Source organism: Sarcophilus harrisii, chromosome 2 (genome assembly GCF_902635505.1).
Source record: "Sarcophilus harrisii chromosome 2, mSarHar1.11, whole genome shotgun sequence".
Taxonomy (NCBI): domain Eukaryota; kingdom Metazoa; phylum Chordata; class Mammalia; order Dasyuromorphia; family Dasyuridae; genus Sarcophilus; species Sarcophilus harrisii.
The window spans coordinates 630,551,071-630,577,282 of NC_045427.1; the positions used below are offsets into that span (position 1 = coordinate 630,551,071).

A 26,212-nucleotide genomic window follows, 5' to 3' on the forward strand; every position below is an offset into this window, starting at 1 on the left:
TACTTGTAAATGTTTACATCTTAAATAAATTAAGGTTGTTTTAAAGAGCACTCAATAAAGCTTATTTTTCGAAGTTTAAAATGATGGGATCAGCTCAAAATATATACAAAAGCAGTAAGATTTTATGCCAAGTTATATTAAAACAGGAATAACTGTCTTCATCTTTGAACTACAGTCATCAGGGTTGTTAATAGAGAACTTTTAACAAGATATAAACTATATGATGTCATTCAAGGTTCTTTTTAAATCTAAGAATAAGACTGCCAAAAGATTGCTTACTAAGTCTTTGTCCTAACCCCAGAAAAAGTCCAAAGATTTCATTGGATCTACCCTTCTAGTTACTTGTGTTATTTTTAATCATTTATTAATGAATGTTTGACAATAATCTTGACAATAATTAACATTAAATAAAATTATATCTATCATTTCCTCTCCATCTGCTGGGCTTGTTAATCATGGAAATTAGAATAATGTATAGCAAGATAGCCATTACTTGGTTTCCATCAATTGATTCGTGATGGCTTTTCAAAAATAAAGATGCTAGTCTACAGTGAAGTCCTTTGCAATGGCCCATTTTGACCCAGAGGTGACCTTGACTTCAGGGCAATGATGACAGGACCACAAGCTCAGGCAGATCCTATCCCCATATGAATTCCATGATTATGAGGGCCTGGAGAGAGCTTTTGTTTCATGAAAGGACCAGCCAGTCAAAGTTTGGAGGGACTAATCCTTTGGGGCTGGTGACCCGCTGATGAACTGTCTTGGTCACAACAAGGAGGCAGACCATCTTTTAGGAGCATGAAGGGGCGGTAATCTGTACCTGAAGAGAAAGCTTTTAAGTTTACAATTACCGAGATCTTTTCTTTACATAACTTTGTTTTCTTTGTCTCTGTTTTACAGAGTTCAGTCATTGTGGAAAAAGCAATGAAATATAATGGAGGAGGACCCAGGAAATCTCAGGACATACCTGGCCCCTAACAAAAACAATTCCAGACACAGCTAAGAGGCAGAGATAGCAATTCTTTTGCTATTTCCAGGGGAAATTATTTCCAGTTCCAAAAGATTTGAGCTACCTCTGTGTCCAATGGACTCTTCACACAAAAAGCAAAGATGAAAAAATGCTCATTTCCTACAGGAAGAATGAGGTATCCATTATCACCTCTTCAATACCACTCTAAGTTCCCAAGCAACTGCTTGAAAAAAATCTGTAAAAACAGATCTTAAACTTTTAGAAAATATTTCACTAAAAATCTTTCTGGAATCAAATTCCTTTTGAAAAGTGACAATAACACTTCAATTTATTTGTACTCTTCGATAATACTGATGACATGAAGAAAACAGATATTTAAAAGAATATTTTTATTAAACCAAAATATTAACCAACATCATATATTTTTCCTTAGATCTAATATGTAAATGAATATGCTGCCTTCTGACTTGACTAGCTTACATTTTTAAATTTAGAATGAAAATCCTAAAGGAATTTTGAGCTGATAAAAGAAATCATTCTACTTAGAGCTTTGTATAGCTTGTCTGGAACTAGAATAAACTGTTAGGCATTCCTAAAACACTGAAAATAAATTATGCTTGTATTCCTTAGCTAGTTTTTACCATTTTAGTGAAGGCTACTATGTAGACAGTTGTGTGTGTGAATACCAAGTATAAAGAGATCATATATCAAATCCTACATCACTTACCATTTCTCCGAGAGGACTTCTGCACTGAGACAGGTGGGCAGCTTTGTGCAGGTGCTGTATTTGGAGGTGTAGCAGTCACTGAATGGTTCGCTTTCACTTTGTCGGCCCAACTTACACCTGCTGGAGCCAGCCGAGTGGCAGTAATTGCCCCAGATGGAACCCTAGAGAAACAATGATTAGAGTAAGAATTTATATAGAAGAGTACTGATTTTTAAAGTTCCTAAGACAAATGGGAAAAAAATCATAGTAGATTTTGTCAAGTATGCACCACCTATTCTCTTAGTTGGTTGTTAATTTTTTAAAAAACACGTATAGTAAAATTCCATTTGAGTTTTGGGAAGAAGGAACAAGGGTAATGTGTTATGGTTTCCTTTGTTGAAGAAAGCTATACTACTACATAATTCAATGCACTGGCAGTGCATGGATGCCAACAAAAAAACCTAATCCCCACAATATAGTTAAGCTCTAAAGTGAAGTTAGTCTATATACACATTTAAGATAATTTTTTTCTTTATTTTTTCATTCATTCATTCACTTAAACATACAAGTGTTTGATAATGTTAAAAGAGCCACAGTCTCTTTGAGAAATCTAGAGATAAACCTAACTATAATGTAAAATAAAATGTAAATACACTAAAGAAATAAAAACAAACCTTTGCAAGAATGTGAAAGATGGAAAAATCATAGGATGTGCACCTAGAAAGAACATCAGATGTAATCCATTCTAGGTCCCTTAGTTTAGTTATAAACCAGGAAACAACCCAAATGGAAGAGTTCTTCACAGAGGAGTGACCAAGACAATTATGGGACCAGAAATCATGCCATCCCAGAAACCACTGAAAGAACAGGGAAAGAACAGAAGACTTAGGGAATTGTGATCAAGACCTTGGGAATAGTTAAAGGATTATCAGGAAAACAAGCGTCCAGACCTTTTCTGCTTGGCCCTCAGGACAGCACCAGAAATAACAGGAAGAAACTGCAGAGAAACAGATTTCTGCTCAATATATGGTATGACATCCTAACAAAAAAGCTCTCTCTAAAAGGAATGAAACACCTTTATAGGGCATGAGTTACTCATCACTGGTAAAATCCACTGACCATTGTGGATGCTGTAAAGGAGATTGCTGCTCGGGTCTGGTGTAGACTGGAATCTCTCTGAAGGTCGATCTGGCTGGAGAGTTTATGTATCTCAGTTGTTAATCAAGGAAACATTTCCCTCTAGTTACACCCTTTCGGTTAGCAGTAGTGAGAGGTTGAAAACCAGAAGAAGAAGGTTCACTGAGAACATAATAAAAGAGGACAGGTGGAGAGATTAGGGAGGGTGGCTAGAAAAGACTCAAGGAAGAGAGAAGATATTAACTGTCTTCAAGAACTGGGAATGTGAACATGTAGTAGGGGATATGATTTATTCTGTTTGGGCCCAACCGATGATTCTAGACAGAGAGCAAGAAATAGAAGTTTCAGAGGAAGAGTTCAGTTTGACCTAAGAAAGGTATCTAAAAGCTAAATGGGCTAAAGAGGGCCTAGATGACCACCTCTTTGTGGTGTTGTGGAGCAAATGGCTGCTCAGGGAGAGACTAGGCTAGGTGACCTGCTCCCAGGCAGAGAAATCTGTGTAACTAGTAACTAATAGCCAGGAAAACGAGGAAGGATCCTGGAATACTTCTAGGAGCAACCAAGCACTGATGGAAGAACAGGATTTTAAAAAGTAGAGAATGGAAAGGAAGAAGAGTGATAGAGTCACTAAATCTTAGAGTTGGAAGGGGTCACTGAGTCCAGCTCAACCATGAGCAAGAATTTGCACTACAAGGTCTCCAATAAGAAGTCAGAAAAAGCCTCTTCTTGAAGGCCCATTGCAATAAAGAATCCAGTGCATGTAAGGGCAAATCATCCCCTCTGGGACTGCTCTATATTCGGGGAAGTTCATTATACTCAACTAACCTCTGCCTCTAGAAAAAATATGACCATGTTTCTGGGTCTGTCTTCTGGAGACAAACAAAATAAGTCTAATGTCTCTTAGTACTTACATTCCAGCATTTTGATGGCCATGAGACTTCATCAAGGCAGGCATTCCCTACAATCATGTGGCCCACAGTCCATCCATACCAAGTCACCTTATGTGACCCTCTTCTGCATTTACTAAAAATTCCTCGTGGGGGGTGTACTCAACGCACTAGGTTTAAACTCATGCTTATTACCCTAAATCTTGGTACAGAGAATACACTTGATAAAGGCAATGACTTTGAAGTCACCCTCCACTCTTCATTCCCATTTACCAATTGTTCATTTCCTATTAGCTGAAGAGTCCTGTCAAATCTACCATCATGTTTTTTTTTTTTTTTTTTTTTTAATTTGTCCCTTAATTTCGACTCATGCAGCTGCGCTCAGACTCTCAGCAACTCTTACCTGGACAATTAACAATTATTTCCACCTTCCTCTCCCTGTATCTAGTGCTTCAAACTCTCCAATTCATCCTACAGGAGCCTTACCACTGCCAAATGTTAATGGATTACACTGCCTTCCCACTGGTATCCTTGGTCATACAATTATCCAATGACATTCTCAAACACGACTGTTATTGTACAACTCCTTATCTGCAGGTGGCCACAAGCTGCCTTCAAATGATACTCAATTTCATCTCTCTGGAGACTGCATTATTCTCTGACTCAAAACTATACATCCCTAGCCAAAGAAAGAAAGAGCAACTTCTGTTTGTAAGGTCGTTACATGCCTACATACATACATATATATGTATATATGTATGTGTGTGTGTGTACTTTCCCCAAAGAAATGTAACCTAAATTCATTCTTTGCCTTTAATTCCAGGCCTGGTTTTCTGTCCATTTGAATTTTCTCCACCAAATAGATAAGTTAATGGACAAAGTTATCTATTGAACTGTACAGTATAATTGATGCAATATTCAGACAATCTTCATCCATTTGGTTTTTCTTATATACAGTTAGGCCAAATTATCTTGAGTAATTCTGAATCCTAGTTAAGGGGCTTTTTAATGTTTCAAAGCTTGATATAATTAACCCAATGTCAAACTGAACAGAACTGATAGTATAGTGCAGACTTACTACAAGGTCAGAAGATCACAGATATAAAACCATGAGGGTCCCTTAGAGGTTCATAATGATGAACCCACTATTCCCCCATTTTATACATCAGGAAACCAAGTCATTGTATTTAAGGTGGAAAGAACCACATACATAAATAAGCAAATACAAATACAAAATAAAAAAGCAGATATAAAATGGGAGAAGACCCAAGATCCTCCTGGCTTGACCCTGTGCCTACCCCTGGGCCTTCCACATTCCCAGGCATTATCATCTGATCTGCTCCTAATACCTAAGGACTTTGCTTTTAACTCTGTGCCTAAATTCATAGGACTTCCAGACATTCCCAACCTTCCAGAGACCATGTCATTTATTTCTATGCTCAATGTAGTACTCGGCACATGAGAAGAGTTTCTTTCATCCCTTGGAACACCAGTAGAAGAGTTCAGCAGGGAAGAAGAAAGATTCTGCAAGACAGAGGGGAGGAAAGCAGACCCCTTATATCCGCCCACTCTGTATGGGAAGTCCCAAGGCTCTGATTGCAGCCTTTCCCTCCTCTCTCTATACTATTTTAGGTAATATCAGAGAACTCCCAGAGCTCTCTATCCATTCTTCAGCCTCATACATGTATCTCAAACACATCATACACAAACTGCTCCTCCCCCTAACTGCTCAACTGCTGGCAGAGACTCTCTCCTTCCACTCACCCAGGTTTAAACTTGTACTTATTACCCTAAACCGTGGTACACAGAATACACTTGATAAAGGCAATGACTTTGAAGTTACCCTCCACTCTTTGTTACCATTCACCAACTGTTCGTTTCCTATTAGCTAACAAGTCCTGTCAAATCTACTATCATGTTTTTATTTTTTAATTTGTCCTTTAATTTCTACTCATGCAGCTGAGCTCACTCTCAGCAACTCTTACCTAGACAACTAACAATTATTTCCACCTTCCTCTCCCTACAGCTAGTGCTTCAACCTCTCCAATCCATTCTACTAAACTGTTATTCCTAAAACACAAGTCCTAACTATATGAGTCCCTGCTAAAAAAAAAAAAAAAAAAAAAAAAAAAAAAAAAAAGTTTCTGTACTGCCTCTAGGATAAAACAGGACCCCCTTTACAGGCAGCTAGGGGGTTCAGTGGATAGAGGTCTAGACCTGGAATCAAGAAGGCCTGAATTCAAATCCAGTCTCAGACACTTCCTAGATGTGAGACTCTGAGCAAGTCAGTTTACCCCTCTCTGATTGAGTTTCCTCAGCTGTAAAATGTGTGTAGAAGAGCATCTATCTTCCAGGGTTGTTGAGAGGATAAGATATAATAACTGTAAACACTTTACAAACCTTAAAGTACTATAAATGCAAGTATTTCTAGGGTGATTACATATTTTTTACCTCATCAACCATGTCTTAGTCAAATTAGCCTCTGTTGCTTCTCATACAACCTTGTCCTCCGTACCTTTATAGGGACTGTCCAGAATACCTAGAAGGCATCCCCTTCACATCTCCACCTCCAGGAATCACCAGCCCCCTGCAAGATGCAGCTCAAGAGTGCCCCATCTAGGAGGCCTTACTGGACCTTTCCCCATTATTCGTGCCTCCCCATCTTAAAATAGCTTTCCATGTGGTTTGCGTATTTTTTGCATTTCCTTCTCTGTATAGAGTATAAGCTCCTTGGAGAGCAAAGTGTTCCCCTAGGAGAGACTTAATAAATGCTTGTGGAACAGCACCGAGTGACTGTGCCAGATGCGCTGACAAAGGCCAGGCATAATACTGCTCTGGGATTCCCCTGAACTATGGGGTCAGCAATCCTGGGAGAACAGGAAATGATGCAAGTTTGGCCTGTCTTTTCCTGAGGAATCCGAGAACCTCTGAGAACCATGTGGGGCTGCTTTTTCTGGGTTCAAAAGCCCTCTTTCTAAAAAATAATTAGAAGGGAAGAAGACACAACTACAAAAGATAAAGGGGCCCAGGAGGAGAGTCTGCGATATCCACAGGCTGGCAAGGATTTGGTTCCTGTGCCCAGAGTAGGAGGGGTAGGGAGAGGACGGAGCCAGAACAAGGAAGCCCAATCAGTAGTACAAGCCATATTGTGCTGTGCTCCACCAGGACAACACGGCTCTGAACCTGAGGACTGGAGAAGGAAGTAGCAAGGCTAGTTAGTAAGCTAAGAGACAGTAACAGAAGCAAAAAGAACAGACATGACTTGCATTTGTTCATTTCACTTCTTTCCTATTCTAGTGATTATAATTAAACTTGTGATGTCTAAGAGACAATTATTTTCCCAATACAAATATCAATGTAATTGCTCAAAACAGAAACCAGAAGAATTTGTATTGTAACAACAAAACAAATCTATGTCCCACCTCTTGTGAAGAACGGCTCTTAACACTGATTCAATCCAAACAAGGAAACCCTTAAAAACACAATTTAAAGTGCAACCTGGTAATCATGAAGGGCCATTTGAAGTACCTATTTTACAATGAAAATTTAAATGACTGTTTTGATCATTTAATGACAAGCACTCTTACAAAACCTCACCACAGTAAATAAATACTTCTTAAATAATATTCTGTCCAGGAAACTGTCTCAGCTTTGCTAGGTATGTCTGTTACAAAGCTGGAATTATACATTCAGTGCAGATTTCTCAACTCTTCTATAAAATAATTATTCATGGGGCAGCTAGGTGGCCCAGTGGATAGAGCACCAAACCTGAAGTCAGGAGGAGCCGAGTTCAAATTTGACCTTAGACACTTAACACTTTCTAATTGTGTGACCTTGGGGAAGTCACTTAATCCCAATTGCCTCAGCAATAAAAAAATAATAATAAATTTATTTTAAAATAAAATATATTTAACAAAATAATAATATTAATAATAATTATTATTATTCAGGTCTCCCATTTCCTTTAAAGAAATTATTTTAAACTACTAAAGTCTCCCACACCTAAAGTCCTACTCCCACACCAAAATATGACTTGCAATTAGTCTTAGTTCTCAAATACTATGTCAATCTCTGGCAAATTTTCCAAAGAAGAAAGGCTTCAAATAAGAGTCCATTAATAGACTCCATGCTTGCTATTTAAGAGTTAGCCTGAGTATTAAAAAGTTTATAACCAGAAATTTGGCTACCAAGTAATGGGTAAATTATTGTTTCTTAGCTAAAATGACCCATGAAACAAAGCATGTCATGGTTATGACAAAGGTCAAGATGCATACCAAATTTAAAATAAGCTAAAATGAATTAAATATATTAGGCAAAACAGAATATATAAACTACAACCCATCCTTTTTCAATGAGCTGTCAGTCCCCAATAATAATAAGATGGCAAAAGGAAATATAAAAAAGTAAAGGCAGGGACTGATTCTATCTCTCTCATATAAAAATACAAATATCACATATGTGTGTAAACACACATATAAATACCAAAAATCATTTAAGCAAACACATAATCCTCTTCAATAACTGAGACACAGAAGCACTAACAAAGGTCACACTGAGAGAACACAAGCCCATTGGCAAACTCTTCCAGGCAGAAGGCAGCATGCATCAAACACCTCCTACAACTCTGAAAAGTAACTGAGGAGAAAATGAGAACCCCAAGGCCAGGCCACAGGGAGGGAGCACTCAGATGACATTCACATGACAACTCATGGATGCTCATCGGTTAGGATCATGAAACCTCCATGTCTGGATTCAATGTTCTGTGCAAGGAACTGGTTCTGGGGTAGTAGAAGATGAAGCTGATGGAGAATGAGGGGACAATGGAGCCATCCCCCCTGTCAGTCACAGTCTTTGCAGCAAGGAAGGGTTAATCGAGAGGCGGAGGCATAAACAGAAATGACTGTGATGTGGAAAAACCAATAAAGAGCACATAAAATACTGGGGGGCGGGGCAGGGAAAGGGGGGGCGGTTCCTAAAATAAACAAGGCAGCAATTACTGACTCCTGCACTTTCTTGTTCTCCTCTGCATCTTTCTTAGAATAGAGCACACAAGAACTAAGAACTCCCATGAAGAAAACAAAAAGGAAGCTGGAAATGAGGATGCTGCTGGGTGGGAGGAGGGTGCTTGTCCCAGTGCCTAGCACACAGCAGGTGCTTAATAAATGAGGGCGAGATAAAGGGCACTACCTACATGGCAGGTACGGTGCTAAGTATTTTAGAAATATTACCTCATTTAATCCTCACAACACAACCCTGAAAAATGGGGCTGTTATCATCTCCATTTTATGGTTGAGGAAACTGAGGCAAACAGAGGTTTTGTCTAGGGTCACCTGGAGAGTAACTACCAGAGGCTAGATTTGCATTCAGAGCTTCTCTATTCTAAGCCCAGCTCTTTCCCCCCAAATCTGACCCTTTTCCTCTCAGTCACACAGGCTCACAACCTAGCCGTCATTCTCAACTTCTTACTCTCTCCTGCATATCCAATCAATTGCCAAGTACTATTGATTTTACCTTTTTAATCTCTCTCAAATTTGCTCCCTTCTCTCTCCCAACATTGTCACCACCCTGGTCCTGATCCTCAATTAGAGAAATAATCTTCTGGTTCATCTCTGAATCTCAAATCACTCAAGACCAACTCCCACTCTGCTGACTAAATGGCAATGTCCTAAAGGTCAGTATCACTTTCCCTGCCCCACCTCCAATAACTCTTGGGGCTTTCCAAGATTCCCGGGATCAAGTATAAAATGTTTGCCCAGAACTCTCTGCCTCCTGGCTTCCCTGACTTCATGCAGCTCCAGCTAAGTCTCACCTTCTACAGGAAGCTTTCCTGACAGCCCTGAATGCCGCCACCCTCTGGGTTGATGAGCCCCAGACTGTCCTGTCTCTCTCCGCTCGTGCTTGGCTGCTGTATGCTGTCTCCCTCATCACGAGCTTCCTGAGAGCAAGGGCCACATCTTGCCTTTCTTTGTGTCCCCAGCGCTTAGAACAATGTAGTAAATGCTGTTGGCTTGATTGATGGTGCAAAAACAATGCAAAATTTGATGAGAGGTGGAACCATAGAGATAGTCCTGTCCAATGATGGACTAAGTACTGATCTGGGGCAGAAGGGTCAGAGGGGAGAGCTGAAGTGTGTAGCCAAGAGGGACCATCTCCCCAAACCCAGAATTAGAAGTGCTTACACTAATACTTCTCATTAAAAAAAACTGAATTGGCAAAGAAGAAAGAACCCAACCATAGAAATTTATCATGGGATTAGGGAAGACCAGAGTTCACCTTCAGAAGATACTGAAGTAAAAAAATATTTCTTCTACCCCAAAAAGTAATATGAAATGGCTCCCTGCCCAGAAAGAATTTACAGAAAAAAAAAAAAAAAAAAAAAAAAAAAAAAGAAAATTTAAGTGAGACACACTGAGGAAAAAATAAAAATAAAAGTCATTCAAGAAAAACAAGAAGATTATGAAAATAAAAGTGTAAACAACCAGGAAAGGAGATACAGTCTTAGAGAAGAAAATAATTCTTTGAAAATTAGAATTGGCAAGGGGAAACCAATGAAGCTATAAGAGACCAAGAAATAGCAAAATAGAATATAAAGAGTGAAAAAAATAGAACATAATGTGAAACATAAGAAAAATAATAGATCTAGAGAACAGATCAAGAAGAGAAAATATAAAAATAATTGGACTATCTGAAAACTATAGCCAAAAAAAAAAAAAAAAAAAAGAACCTTGACACAATAATGCAAGAAATAATCCAAGAAAACTGTCCTGGAGTGAGGAGAAAGTAGAAATAGAAAAAAAGAATCCACTGATCACCGCTTCAAAGAGCTCCTATGTAGAAAATACATAGGAGTATTATTGCCAAATTTTGAAACCCTCAGATCAAAGAGAAAATTTTGCAAGAAATAAGAAAAACAAAACAAAACAAAACAATTCAAATATGCTGGACCTACAATTAAAATTGTATAGGACTAAACCACCACAATAAAAGACCTCAGGTTCTGGAATAATATCAATTGGCAACCAAAAAAAGTAGGCCTATGGCCAAAAAAATCATATCCAGTAAAATTTTCTATAATATTAAATGAAAAAAAAATGGGCATTCAACAAACTTGCAGATTTTTAGGACTTTCTTTCAAACAAACCTGAACTCAATAGACAATTTAACATATAAGAGTCAATATCAAAGATCAATTTCAAGGAACTCAACATGGACAAATTGTTTATGTTTTTTACATGGAAATATATTCCATATGTTTAAGACTGACATCAGCAAATGGATAGCTCAAAAGAGAGACTGAGGCAGAATTAAGGTAAAATACTAATTATGTTATATAAATGAGGTGCAGAGGAAGAACAGACACAGAGACATTAGAGGGGAGAGGGGGCCCTTGGTTCTGAAAATCTACTCTAATCAGGAATGGGTTAAATAGGCAATATTATATATACTATGAAGCATTATAGCACTCTTCAAAATCTATAAAGAAAGAAGTGGGGGAAGGATGGATGGAGGAGAAAGCAAAGGGTGAAGGAAGAAGACAAAGGAGGGATCCCATGAGTCGGGGGGAGGTTAAATAGTAGCAAGGCAAGTTAAGAAGCAGGATTAAAGCAAAGAGTTAGGGACAAGGACAGTATCTCTGTGTGTGTTGGCGCACATCCATGTATATATGTATATATGTATATACATAAACGTATCCTTACTTAACTATAGCCTACTTGGCGGAGGTGGGGGGAATGAAAGGGGGAAAAAAAGAATAAAGTAAAAAAAAGTACATAGCAGAGAACAAAAGAACAACCTAAAAGGAAATGAAAAGAGGGACACTCATGAATATAATTTCTTCTATTGTTATATCTTTCTTGAACTGGTAATTTGTTATATATTTTGAATCCTCCCTGATGTTCTGCTGGGCATGACAATGTATTGTTTAGTTATGTTATGTTATGTTTGCCTTTCTTTGCTGTCTGTCTTTTTAAAATTATTTTCTTTAATAAAATAAAAAATAATTCATCAATAAAAATATATAAAATATTAAAAAATATGAATATAATAAATGTTTTACTCACGCATGGGGAAGTTAAGTGATGCTATGGATAGAACAATGGATTAAAATTGGGAAAACCAATTCAAATATAGCCTCAGGTATTTACTAGCTGTGGACCTAAGCAAGTCATTAATCCTCTGTTTGCCTCAGTTGCCACACATCCATAAAATGGGAATAATAACATTCTCTACCTAAATTGTTGTTGTGAACAACAAGCAAGGTAATATTTGTAAAGTGCTTAGTACAATGCTTGGCACAGAGTAAAACGTAATAAATGCTTATTCCCTTCCCTCCATGGAACATTACAACCTCAGAAAAAGTAAAATTACAGATAGCATAAAGGGCAAGGGAAAGGGAACAGTTAGCAGAGACAGGCAGTATTATGTTAATAATGAAAACTTGTATAGAACATGAATGTCCAGTAAAAGAGAGGCCCTGGAAATAATTTCAGAACGAGGCTGGAGACTGCTACCTTGAGTGATCTACATTTTTTAATGCTAATCCAACAAAAACAAAGCATCTGGCACATTGGGAGGACACATGAATTCATCGTGTAGGATGCCCAGGAATAGATCCTCACAGTTTTGAAAGATTCTTTCCATCTTACCCAAAATTTAAGCTTCTTCGAGCATTTGACGTGACATTGATTCTATCTGTTGATGGGCTGGGAATTACATGACGTCCTGGAGACATTTTCTTTACTTCCCATGCCAATGAAGTGGGTCTGCAATTCGAGAAAAACTTAATTAATGCATTAAAAATGAAAATGTAATATTTTAGCTATATTTTCATAGGTCAAAATATGACCATAATTTAAACTATCTCTGAAATGATGCTCAAGTTGCTGTTTGGTGGCAAAGAATTGGAAACTGAAGGGATGCCCATCAATTGGGGAATGGCTAAACAAATTATGCTATGTAAAACAGAAAGTGCACAACCCTAAACAGAAGAAAACCTACAAAGAAGCAAAGATGAACAATCCTGAATACAATATGTAGCATTTATTACATATATTTTCTTGAAGAAGAAATTCATTGTTCAATGTTTTGAATTGTCTCATATTCTACTGAGCATGTGACAATGTTTTTTTTCTTTTTCTATTTTTTGTTTTCTATTTTGTATTTAAGTTTTAAATAAATACATTTAAGAAAAAAAAATTGTGGTATGTGATTATGATGGAATGCTATTATACTCTAAGAAATGATGAGCAGGATACTCTCAGAAAAACCTGGAAATACTTCCATGAGCTGATGCAAAATGACATGTACTGTGTACAGAGTAACTGCAAAATGATCAGCTGTGAATGATAGTTATTCTCAGCAACACAATGATCTGAGACAACTCTAAAGGACTCATGATGAAAAATGCTATCCAATACCCAAAGAAATGAAGATGTCTCTGAATACAGATTGAAGTATACTTTTATAACTTTATTTTTTTTGAGTTTTGTTTTTTTTTTGGGGGGGGGATATGGAGCTTTGCCTATGTTTTATTTCACAAATGATTCTTATGGAAAACTGTTTTGCGTGACTACACATGTATAACCTGTATCAAATTGCTTGCCTTCTCAATGAAAGAGCAGGGAAAAAGGAAGGGAGAGAATTTGGAACTCAAAGTTTTACTGGGGAAAAATGAAATATTAAATGGCTCCCAACAAATTCTGCTCAACAGGAAGTTTAGCATGATACTCCTGAAAAACAGATGTCTGGTCTCATGTTCTAAGGCAGATCTATTCCTAGTAATAGCTAAGAACTAGCATCTATAGATTGCTTTATGATTTGCGATATGTTTTACACATGGTATCTCCTTTGCCTCTATTACAGCATGCCTAGGGAATCATGACTATGGCAATTAAGAGAATATCTGGTCCTCCACTCTCAATCAGATAGGCTTTTTCTGACCTGGATTTCTACAAGCCACTCACTATCCTATTCTCATTTTTACAATTAGTAATACATCCCATCTGTCAAATAAATGGAAAGGATATTATACTGAAAAGTCTTCCCTCAGCACTGAAGTCTAGATGATATGACACCATATTAGAAGGTTTCCAGAATTTCTAGCTAGAAATTTTCAGAATGCTTAGAGGTTCATGTCTTAGATCCTAGTGTGCCATCTTAGAAGAATATGGAGTCAAGTTCAGCTGCAAACCTTCACAACCAAAAATGATATTACTAACTGTGTCAGGCCAGAGTATTATTACCTGCTTTGAGCATCTGCCTTCTCCAATTTTTCTTGAAGCTGTATCCAATCAATTAGTGCTTTAAAATCTCTTACGTAGTTATCCAACATCATCAGTACCTCCTGATTAGGGAAGAAAACATTTCTTATTTGAGAAGAACAGAAATCCAAGGAAGATCCAATTGTTAAATCATATTTCTGGGGAACCAACTTTTTTTTTGTATTATCCTTTCATGCAGGGTACTAACATATCCTTCCAGAATTTGCCTATTTAGCAGCTATAGGGAATTGGGAATATTCAGAAGAAGACCTTGGAGAACATATGATATCAATGTTGTTGTTTTAAAACCTTTCAAAATGGTCATTCAAACTCAAGGGATGCAGGCAAAGATCTTGTCTGCAAACAATGACTATGGGCAAGTCCAAAGGGATACTTGCTGGAATTCAGTAGGATCCTTCAATAATTATGGCTCCTTGAAGGAAAGCACTGACATAGGCCCAATTGCTAATTAACTATTTTTAAATTACAACTTTCTGAAGTAAGATTTGAGAGATTCTAATTATTAAATTACATTATTCTTGATTGAAAATCCCACAGAAGTTAATTTGATCTCCATCCAATTCAGAAAGTAGAAACCTGGAAAACTAACTAGACTGGTTAAAACAAAATTGCCAGTTACATTTGAATATAAAATATCCATTAACAATTGTATGTAAATTGGCTATCATGAAAATATGTTTTACAGGACTTCATATGCATAATGAGTATCCAATATTTTGACTTCTCAATAGATAGGGAGGAGTAGAAGGAAGGAGAGAGAGAGAATTTGGAGCCAAGAGAAAGAACTCTTCACTTGGGAGCTGAGGTGTTCCCTACCCAGATTTCCATCTAGGCTTATAGTGAGTCTCAAATGAGATAAATGATAGAAATCTCTGGTAAGTCGGGTGTGCGAGTCAGAGAGTGTCCTTAAGCTCTCCTCCTCAGTCTCAGCCTTTCCCCTACAAAGTGGACTCTGGGCAGAGCACAATGTCTCTGTGGGCCTCGAGATTTCTCTACTTGAACTGAAAAGAGGTCAGAGGTCAGGAGACAGACCTGTCTTTATTCTGCCACAGACGTCCTGTGTGATAGTGCCTGTCAACCTGGGAGCTTCGGTTCAAAGCTTAACCACCATTTACTCTGCCACATACTTTGGCAGTCAAAGTGCCCTGTCATGAACAGCTCTTTGGCTGAAGTAGCTCAGTCTTTGTATGCATTGACTTAGGGCTAGTCTCAAAAACACTACAGAGCCAAATAAATATAAATGGCATTGGGACATCTTTTATTCAGGAAGCCCTGACTTCTTTTATTTTAGTAAAACAGAAAGTCAAGTGCAGATTTTTATTTTTAATCTTTATTTCTTCTCATTCAAAAAGCTCTTTCCATCACACCACCATAGGACAGAATATAAGATCTTACAAGTCTCAAAGAGAAAGAAGAAAAACAGAAGCTTAGTTAAAGTACTCAGATTTAGGAAGGAAAAATTCAACCAACAAAATGACTTCCAGTTGAGACCAAGGAAAGGAAGCGAAGCATCACGGAGATGGTGGCCTAATGTACTGCTGCCAAGCCCTCTCCCAAGGGCACACTGCATCATGACTAAAGAGGAAATGTCTGGGCGAGATTCTGAGTCCCCTCCAACTCTGGGGTTCCACGAGTCTATGCTTTAAAATACAGCCTCTCGGTTGTCAATGAATTTCCAAAAACAGAAGGAATTTAAAATGAAAGTCTCTGACAGGGAATACTTCTGAAATTAGCTTATATAACCCAGAAGGCAAGATCCCTGTGCTCTATTGCACACATCTGCCATAATTAATTAACTATAATTAACTGTTATTTCACTTCTAATTCTCTTCTTTAGATAATCTGAAATTACCCTAGTGTGACACCATGTAATGTTCATCTGGCAACAATTATACCTTGGATGCAATACATCCATAGATGGGTGGCAAAGAAAAATTTGGGGAAAAATGATAACAGAACCTTCAACTGAAGTCTCCGCTCCTGTTCCTAAAGGAGGAGGTATGTGACTGAACACAAAGAAAATGGCCACAGCTGAAATGAAGTGCATAGAATGCTGCAGGTATTTGGGATTTATTCACCATTAAGTTATACACACCCATTCTTCACGATTGGAAAAGGCTCATTATTCTCATTTCCCAATGGAAAATATCAAGCAGCTATGAAGATTATTGATATTTGGTTCAAAAACCAATGCCTTTCAGAACAGTTTTTAATCATCTTCCAGCAGCACTGAATTTTCATTATGATTCCATATTAATTTATAGACTGTGAAGTACAGACTCAAGACAAAGAAGGCAATAAATGTATACCAAAATTTTCAAAATTAGTTCTTGTAACAAGATTATTTCATATTTAAAGTTATACTTCTCTTAAAACAAAAAAGCATTGTTTTCTTCCTATCAAAGGAATTACCTGCCAATCACAGGTAATAAAAGTCAAACCCAATCAAGAAAAGAGCAAATTAAGTATTTTAACAGACAGTCTTCTCTCAATTTCATGAATACAATTTTTGCTCTTTAAATTCATTCCACTTAAATCACTCACATTAGAGATCAGAAAGATTTCATTCAGAATAATATACTAAGGAAGTTTGCTACTGATTTCACTTCTTCGTTGCTAAAAACTGAAGAATGTACAATATAAGCAGTTGCATTTCTGATGCTACAGTTGGCCCACAGAAAGTACACTGATGGCTTAAACAACCTATTTTAAGGAATGTTTAGCTCAACATTATCAGAAGGGATCAGAGCACGACCACGCAGCTGTAATCCGAGTCATGTTTTAGGAACAAGGGAATACAAACAAGACAAGCAGCTGGAGCGGCCCCATACTCACTGATGCACATCTTTCTCCCTAAAGCTATGAAGGCCATTTTGTCAAGCAGGATGAAGCTGAACAAAAGTAGCTCTGAAAGCAACATTACAGGCATCCAGATAACGACATATAGATGTACAGCTAAAATTACCAATTAGTTTACCAATTGGCTGCAACGGATTCGATTGGTTTGTAATTCATTCTAGTTACTGGCGCATACAGCAGGCTGGTTGGCGCCATCCCTTTGTCCTCCTGACACACAATACTGGTGCCTAGACCCTGGGGCCCAGGACATCCCTACGGTAGTACGTGCAGTGAGATATGCCTGATGGTGCCGGAGCAAAGGAGACTTTCATCATGTCGCAAGCAAGGACCCAACAAAAGAAAGCCTGCATATGAGTAGGAGCATACTAAATTTTCAGTAAGTTTTTCAGAACTCAGGCCCATTTGGAAAGAAAATGTCCATTACAGATGCATTCCATTTTAAGTCACACTTCTGAAGGGCCTCTCCCATCCAAATGAGAAGATCAGGTCAAGCAAGACCATGTCTTTATTAAGGCACTAAGATTTTTAACTGCACCACAATTTTTAAATGAAAAACAGTTCTATGATACTATATACAGGCACTGTATTAAATGTCTTAACAATACATATAAATGGGTTACCTGAATTAGGACTTTCCTGCTTGCTAATGGAAACATCTCAGTGCAGTGCTTGATTTCATTGCATATTCTAATTTATTTCTAAAATCCCTTACAATTTGAACTGATTAATTACAAAAAATCCAAAGTCATGCAGAAACAATAATATATTTCATTTCCACTATGGACAATGGGATGTTAAGTTGTCTAACGAGAACCAAGTAACAAACAAGAGTGGTTTGCTACTTGATCAAATATAAGGAACCTTTTTTTAATATAAAAAAATCTTTATGGACCCCATCACTACCACCTCCTGTGATAGTGGTAGTTCTATCAGTTGTTCTATCTGTTGTTTGAGAAAATATAGAGGGACAAAAAAGCTATTAGGAATTCACTAATTTTTTTATGAATTTGAATATTATTAATTAATAGCTTCTAAATACATTTGAAATAATGTATTATACATTAATTATACAAATAATACATGTAATAGGGCAAGGCATTTGATCAGTCTATATAAGCAATGTATGTTTGTTAAAATGAGTCATATTGTATATTTTGCTTAAGCTAAAAACTGACCAAAACATCAATATTTGGTGGGCAAAGGGGTTAGAAGAAGGAATCCAGGGAAACCAGGAAGAGGGAAGGCAAGAAGGGAGAGCATTCCAGACATGGTGGACAGCCAGAGAAAATGTCCAAAGCCATTATTTGAGAATAAGCAAGTGTCACCAGATCACATTGTTGGAGAGGAAAGGGGGAAGGGGTGCAGGGAGAAAGGCTCAGTAAGGTGTAAGAAGAGTAGAAGAAAGGGCCAGGTTGTGACATGGTCATAGCTGCACTTTAGGAAGATCAGTGTGACAGATAGACAAGAGACCTGCCAGCTGACTACTACAGTAAGAATGAGGTGATGATCACTGGTACCAGGGTGGTGACAGTGTCAGGACAGAAAAGAGGCCCAGTGTAGTAGAGGCATTATGCAGGTAAGACAGACAGGACATAGCAATAAGTAGAATATGAGAGCTGGGGGGAAGAGAAGTTTACAAGCCTGGGTGACTAGACAGAGGAGAGTGACATTCCTGACAATAATAGCGAAGCTTGGAAAGGGAAGGGGTGATGGGGAGAGAGATGAGTTAAGCTGTAAGATGCCTCTGGGGACACCCATTTAAAAATACTTAAAAGGCAGCTGGAGAAGCAGGGCTGGAGGCTAGGAGAGAGCTTAGAGCAGACAAGCATCCTTGAGAATCACCAGGGCAGAAATGTTGCCAGCCTGCAGGAAGCCAGGTAGAACCATAAAAAGGGAGATGAGAAGCAAGCACAGGGCAGAGACCTGGGAACCTTGGTGTTTAGAGGGTGAGACTGAGACAAAGCTGCAGCCAAGAAGACAGGTGACTGAGAACAACGTCTCCTAAAGGAGTAGAGACAACGAGACCATGCTAAAGAGAGGCAGAGTGAATGCTTGGCGAACAAAGGCCAGCCCCACAACTCCTCTCCTCTCAACCTCCTCCATCCGGTTTCCAATCGCCCAACTGGCCTGAAACAGCCCCTTTCTGAGTGACTGCACGGAGTTGGAGAAGGCGGCTCAGCTCTCCTCCCCCTGATTTCTCAGCTCAGCGTCCTCTCCTTTGGGAGCCTTCCCTGGGTTTGGTGACCCAGCTTTCTCATGGTTGTCCCCTCACTGGCCTGACTCCCGTCTGTTCCTCTAGACTCACACCATGTCCCAAGCCCTCGTTGTTTCTCCCTCTCCACATTCTCTCAGAAACTTCCCCTGGGGTCCCCATCTGTGCACTCTAGGCCACTCCTCACCGGCCCTGAGTAGGGGACCCAGAATGCAAGCTGAGCAGAAGCCTAAGCCTGAAGATGTCATCACTATTTATTGTAGTATCTAAGTATGAACAACATGATAGACATTAAACCATGCTACCATTTTAATTAGGTCCTTATCCTTTTTGGGGGCACTAAAGAAGTTTTTGACTCTGATTTTTAATTCAATTTTCCTCATAATGCCTAAAACACAAATTACTGTGCAATTTTGTATAATCTAGCCCCTTAGAGGAATGTAGATGCCAATTTATAAGCAGAAATGCCTGTACAATCCAAGGGAGAAAATGGATCTTCAGTGAAACACTTGGGAGTCCACTTTCCATAACACACATAAACTATATCAACACAACTAAAAATACCTTTTTACAGAAATAAAGACATCCAAATATTTTGAGGAATATTCATTGTTCATGGGAAGGCCCAATCAATATAAAAATAACAATACTCCTTATTTATTCCATGCCAGATTAATCGGACTACTTAAAGAATATTTTATAAAGCTAGGGGGAAAAACCCCAACAAAACTCATCTAGAAGAATAGAAGGTCAAGAATCTCATGGATAACAATGAAAAGGAAGTACCAAATTTGAAACTACAATAAAAAGCAATGATAATGAAAACAATTTGGTACCAGTTAAGATACAGAACCAGGGATGGGAGAGAGGGGGAGAATTATATACCTAACATTCAAAAGCAAACAAATCCAGTAACCTAATGTTCAAAAATTGAGCCTCATCATCTGACAAAACATGATGGGAAAACTGAAAAGCAATTTGGCGGTAATTAAGTTTAGACCAACACACACTTCACACCACAAACCAAGATGAACCCCAAGACTTCCATATGAAAGGTCACATTATGAACTAGGAAGGAACCAAGGAGACATTAACATTTGGATCTTGAGATCCAAAGAATTTAGGCCAAACTAGGGATATCAAGAACCACAGAAAATAAAATGGACAGTTTTGACTACATAAAATTAAAAACTCTTTGCACAAATAATACCAATATAGCTAAGATTAAGAGAAAAAGGTAAATAAGTAAAAAATATCTTTGCAGCAAAGGTCTTGCCACCAAAATATCTAAGAAAATAATTCAAACCTATTTAAACAATGCCATTTCTCAAAGATAAATAGTCAAAATGGCCATGGACAAATGAATAGATACTTCTCAAGGGTAGAAATTCAAGCAATTAATAGCTATATGAAAAAAAAAACTTCCAAATCACAAAATTTTGGCACATTTTGGCACCAATGATTTCCTCTGAGCCAACCACCAAGGCATGAATATGCCTTGCATATGGAGAATGGTTTGCCTGCTGTCTCTCACCTATTAGAATATGATCCCTTCACAGGTTGTACCTTTTGCCTCCTTTTGTTGTCTACAAAACTACTTAGCACAGGTGCCTGGCATACAATAAGCACTAAATAAATGCTTGGTGACTGGCTGAAGAGAGAAGAGACTAGAACCAAGAGAACCATTTATACCATAACAACATAATGAAGAAAAACAACTTCGAAAGACATGAGAACTTTAACCCAAAGCAACAGCCGACCACAATTCTACAGGAATCAAGAAGCATGCTATCCACCTCCTGACAGAGACAGGAGGAATTCATAATGCAAACTAAAGCATGTGCTTCTGGACATGGCCAATGAGGGAATATGCTTTACTTAATAATATATATATGAGTTACAAGTGTTTACATTTTCTTTCTTTTGGAAAGCAGATGAAAGGGAGAGGCAGTGAGAGGGAGAAAAAATGCTTTTTAATTGAAAAAATGATCATAAAAAACAAAATAATCAAAATATTTTCTAAAACTTAACATTAAGGGTGGTCTGAAGGGAGAAAGAAGTCATAAGAGGGCAACATGAAGCCTGGAAGAGGCACTCATGAATGAAACTTTGACTTGGTGAGAGGAAGAGGAAAGAAAGAATTATTATAGGATGATTATCTTCACATTATCCTCAGGCCTTAAGACCAAAACATAGTAGGTACTTAAGAAATACTTATTGATGAATCAATTCTATAGATTGTCTCATTTGCTATGCAACTGCTGGCAAAGCCATCCTTTCTATGACAATGGCCTACTACTACTACTACTGTCTAGTGCTAATTGCTTCAGTTCCTTCAAAAGAAACATCTTTGAGGTACTCAGAATAATAACAAAGATTTTTCTACAGACCCTGTTTTTAAAAGGGGGAAAGAGGAAATTTTCCCAAAAGAAAATCACAGTGGCTAATTTTCACAGAAAGAATTATTTAACCTCTGTGATGTTAACTCCTTATCTGTTGAGAGCACCAAAAATACATTCTTCTTTGGTTCATACTTTGTTCACTTTGTCTGAAAGAATCCTAATGTTCCACAAGGAGTTGTATTGCTTTCTTATTTATTTGGAACCAAAATAAAACCCAGAATAATTGCTGCAGACTATTTGCTTGAGACAAGGTATTATTATCCCCTCCTTTACAAATAATGAAATGGAGCCTCAGAGACTTGAAGTAATTGGCCCAGGGTCACATAGCTGACAAAAGTCTGCAGCTGGATACACTATGGCCTTCTCATACCCAAGTAGTACTCCATCCACCAGGTCCTGTTGCTTCCCATGCCATAGACTGGCCCATTTCATTGAGCATGAGGTGACTATAACAAAAACTCAATCAAGAGTCAATTAGTCAAGCAGTTAATGAGCATTCATTAAGTGAGCGCCTGCCTACTAGGTGCCAAACATTGAGCTAAAAACTAGAAATAATCTGAAAAGGATGGGTGATAAAAAATCTTAGACTTTGGTTCAGCCTTAGGATCCACTGAGTTAGGGTAACAAGTAAGTGCTGGACATGGAGTTTGGGGACCTGAATTCAAGTCCCAGCTCATCTATTAGAGCTCTGTGACCTTTAACAAGTTAAATGTTCTCAATGGCTTATGGTTCCCTCATCTGCCAAATGAAATGATAGAGTTAAATTGTTTCTAGGTCATCAGCCTAATTTTCTCTGGTACTAGGATTCTAAGGTATTCATTAAAACTTCACTATGACTGGTCAGAATCCTAGGTAAAGCAAATGCAATCTGAAAAAAGATGGTACTTCCTCAATGTAAAAATGGATTTGGTTTTCTACCAATTATATAAAAATTTCAATTCTTCAATCTGTCACTGGGTCTCTCATTTCATAAATGTGGGCACTCACTCCACAGAAAAAGATATCCCACAATTTGTAGCCACATAGCATCAAAAGAATATTGACATTAAAAAAAAAAAAAAAAACTTGAAACGTTTTACATAATTGCACATGTATAGTCTATATTTGATTGCATTTCACAGAAGAAGAAGGAGAGGGAGGGAGAGAAGGAAGAATGGAATTAGGAACTCAAAACTTCAAATAAAAAAAAATTTTAATTGAAAAAAAAAAAAGTCAAGCGGGGGGGGGGGGGGGGGGGGGGGGGGCAGGGGCCCGGCCTCATGGAGCCAGGAGAGGGGGGAAGCCAAGATTTTTTTGTCCCAAAGTGAAGGGGTAGGATCCTTAAAACACTGCCCTATTTCCCAAGTTTATACCCAACCTGCTCTCTTCTGCCACACCGCACTTTGCATCTGCAACAATCTCTCCAAGACAGAAATAGTGCTAGTACAACATAAGGGGCTGTTCACCCAAATATATATCATGGGGATGAGCTTCTTAAAAGTCAAGAATCCAATTACACTCCAAAACAGACTATTTTTCTTAAACACAAAACATTTTCTGTACTAAAAACGTTAAAACTATGGAAATCTAGCCACCAATTTGGAAACCTTTAGCTACTGTTAGCTACTGAAACCTGCTTTTGATATTTATACACTAATTTCAAACCTAATTTGGTTGTCCTTGATTTAGAAGGAAAAACAGATTCCTGTGATAAGCTGTGAGTTCACTTTAGACCCTATTTCAAAGACTATATAATGATTTCCAGAGTTTGTTGAGCTTTTTATCCATGTTTAACGTAAAAAGAACAGTTGTCTCTAATATTTCCATAAAGATCTACTGTTCTGGTTGTTCTCAACTTTTATGATAGTTTTATTCATCATAGAGCAAGATCTTGTATAATTTATACTTATTAAAAGGGTCACGCAATTGAATTTTTATGCTTTGTCTCTGCTTAATATCCACTACAAACACAAGGTTATCTAAAATTAGAAAGCACACCTTACAATGACATCCCACCCAGACGTTGTTTATGTTTGGCCATCAATCTCACTTTTTCTCCCAGCAGAGGGAAGGAGAAGAGTGATAGCTATCTTAACCCAGAGGCTGCGGGCCCAATGGAGACATAAAACAGGGAACCAAAGAATGTGGCCAGAGAGCAATCCCGCCAGCGCCCCCTGCAGCCCCAAGGGAGAACGTGCCCGGCCCGGACCAGAGCCGGCCTGCCTGGTACCGCAAGCGAGAACCGGAACATCAAGGAGGGGGAGGTGCACGCTCCTCATGGGGCCGACTGTGCCGGCCAGAAGGGACGAGGAGAGGTGTGGACAAACACAGAGCCACAGACACACAAATACACATATAGAGACACAAACACACCGAGACACAGACACACAAATACACAAACACAGAGACACACAAATACACTCAAAGACACAAACACGCAGAGACACACAGACACACAAATACACAAACACACAGACACACAAACACACAGAGATGCACGAACACACACACACATAGAAACACAAACACAAATAACACACAGACACACAAATACATAGACATACAGAGGCACTAATACACACTGACACAAATACAGACACAGAGACAGAAATACAGACATACCCATACACAAATTCACAGACACATACATACAGTCATAGACACACACACACAAACACACACAGACACAGATACACACATTTTTTAAGTGGTAAAGGGGCAAAGTAAGCTACAGGACAGCTTTGGAGTATTGGCAATATTAGTTTCAAAAACATCAAGCCAATAATGGAAAGACAATAGAAAATGGAGCATTAGATCTCCTAATGACCCTTACCTTACACTCCACCACACTCTGATCTGATTCACAAGTAACATAGATCTCGTCTACTGCTCGTCGAAGATTGTCAAAAAGGAACGCCCAATAGCGTGCTCTCAGATCAATTTTCCGAGGGTGTCTTGTTTTAGTGGGACTTTTCTCAAAATGTTTATCTCCAGCTGAGGATGATGTTATTTTACAGTCTACTGTAGCATTCTAAAGAGAATTAAATATATATATATATATATATATATATATATATACACACACACACGTGAAAGAAATTTTTATCATCAAGAAATATCAATTTCATGTAATACACATTTAACAGATTTAAACACATTTAGATAAAATGTTTTTCTTATTAACATATCATATATGTTAAATGAAACAAATTTTTTTTGTCATAAAACAAAAGGGGCAGTTTTGTAATTCATTATTTTGTTTCAAATATTATTTGGTGAATATTTAAGTCATATTCAAAAGTTCAAAATATTCTGAAAATAAAGTCACACATATGGTTCCTCATTAAATGGAATACAAATCCAAAGATTCCTCACTCTGTGTAAATGATGCTGGATTCTCAAAAGGCTCAGTTGGTGTAATACAAGCTCTGCAAGTTCCTACCATATCAGAAATGCTTCCAGGTTGCTGACTGGTACATCTAAGGACCAGACCAGCTAAATGTGGAGAGGTGCATTCCCAAAACAATGTGGTAAATTTTTTGGTCATAGCAATTCATAACATTATCTACTAAGGCACACAGGGCTTGGAAATAGCATTTGCTGTGACTGATCAGTGTGATTATACCCACAAATCACAAACATATGCCAAGTACAACACAGATTTCTATCCACAAATGTTGAACAGAAGTCAGAGAGATATGGATTTAAATTCCACTTCATAAATTTAATAGTGATATGATCATGGACAAGCCACTTAATTTCTTTAAACCTGGCCCTCATTTGTGAAACAAAGATATTAATACATATGGTACTTACCTCTCAGAGCTGCTATGAGGCTCAAATGAAAACAATAATGCCATGATACCTATAACAACTATTTTCTATATTAAAACTAATTTCTTTGCTTTAATTTAAAACTTAGAGTTCACAATAATCTAAGAAGACACAGAGACACAAACACACAGAGACACACAGACAGCTATAATCAGTTCCCTAACTTCATCTCAACTACTTTCCGCTTAATAAATAATAACTACAATGAATACAGGAAAGAAAGAAAGAAACAAACAAACAAACAAAACCAACTATGAGCATCATTAGAATCAAGAATGCTAGATAGACAATTATAATTGAATAATGGATTGAAATTGTATTTACACATGTTTAAAGAATATTACTCAATCATCTGGTTAAAAGTTCTTTTTTATAAATGAAATCACCTCCTTCTATTTACAGAATTTCAGAAAGTTTTTACAGACTAATGGGTAAAAAAAAAAAGATTAATCTGAGAGATAAGAAGACAAGGACTACCACTGAGTTATCTAAAAGAAAAATCCCAAACTATTATTTCTTCACTAAATACAAAATAATGCTGAATTAACATTACAACGACTTCTCACACAGGCAATGTCGATGCTAGTTGGTGCTTTACTGGAAGAAAGCCGGATTTGCAGGAACTCCTACCACAGATGTTATGCCCTTTAATGTCGTGTATCAGCCCTGGGCTATTAGTGTTATGTTGCTTTCCATCCATCACAAACACTCTCTTTCCACAAGGGAATTTTCTGTAACTGTACTACTGATTTCAGAACTGAATCTACAAAGAAACTAGAACCATTGCCACCAAAAACAAAACTAAAAACCCAAAGCAAAATCCTCTGAGATGGAGATGGGTTCTTTTTTTTCTCTTTTCCAGCTCCCTTACAGCCAACTTCATTGTTCTGGTAGAGAATCCTATCGGCTCATCACACTTCACCAGTCTGGAGACCAAATTTCAACA

General features: G+C 37.8%; 1 protein-coding gene across 4 annotated transcripts in view; it reads right to left on the reverse strand.

The window, feature by feature from the left end:
- SCAPER (S-phase cyclin A associated protein in the ER) overlaps positions 1–26,212 on the reverse strand; it is a 352,222-nt gene that overhangs the window by 289,240 nt on the left and 36,770 nt on the right. For all 4 annotated transcript variants that reach the window (XM_031956800.1, XM_031956799.1, XM_031956801.1 and 1 more), the window contains 4 exons: positions 24,266–24,463; positions 13,942–14,042; positions 12,346–12,462; positions 1,698–1,858 (listed from right to left, as the gene is read on the reverse strand). In XM_031956800.1, coding sequence (XP_031812660.1) covers positions 1,698–1,858; positions 12,346–12,462; positions 13,942–14,042; positions 24,266–24,463 — 577 coding nt within the window. The remainder of the gene's footprint in view (positions 1–1,697; positions 1,859–12,345; positions 12,463–13,941; positions 14,043–24,265; positions 24,464–26,212) is intronic.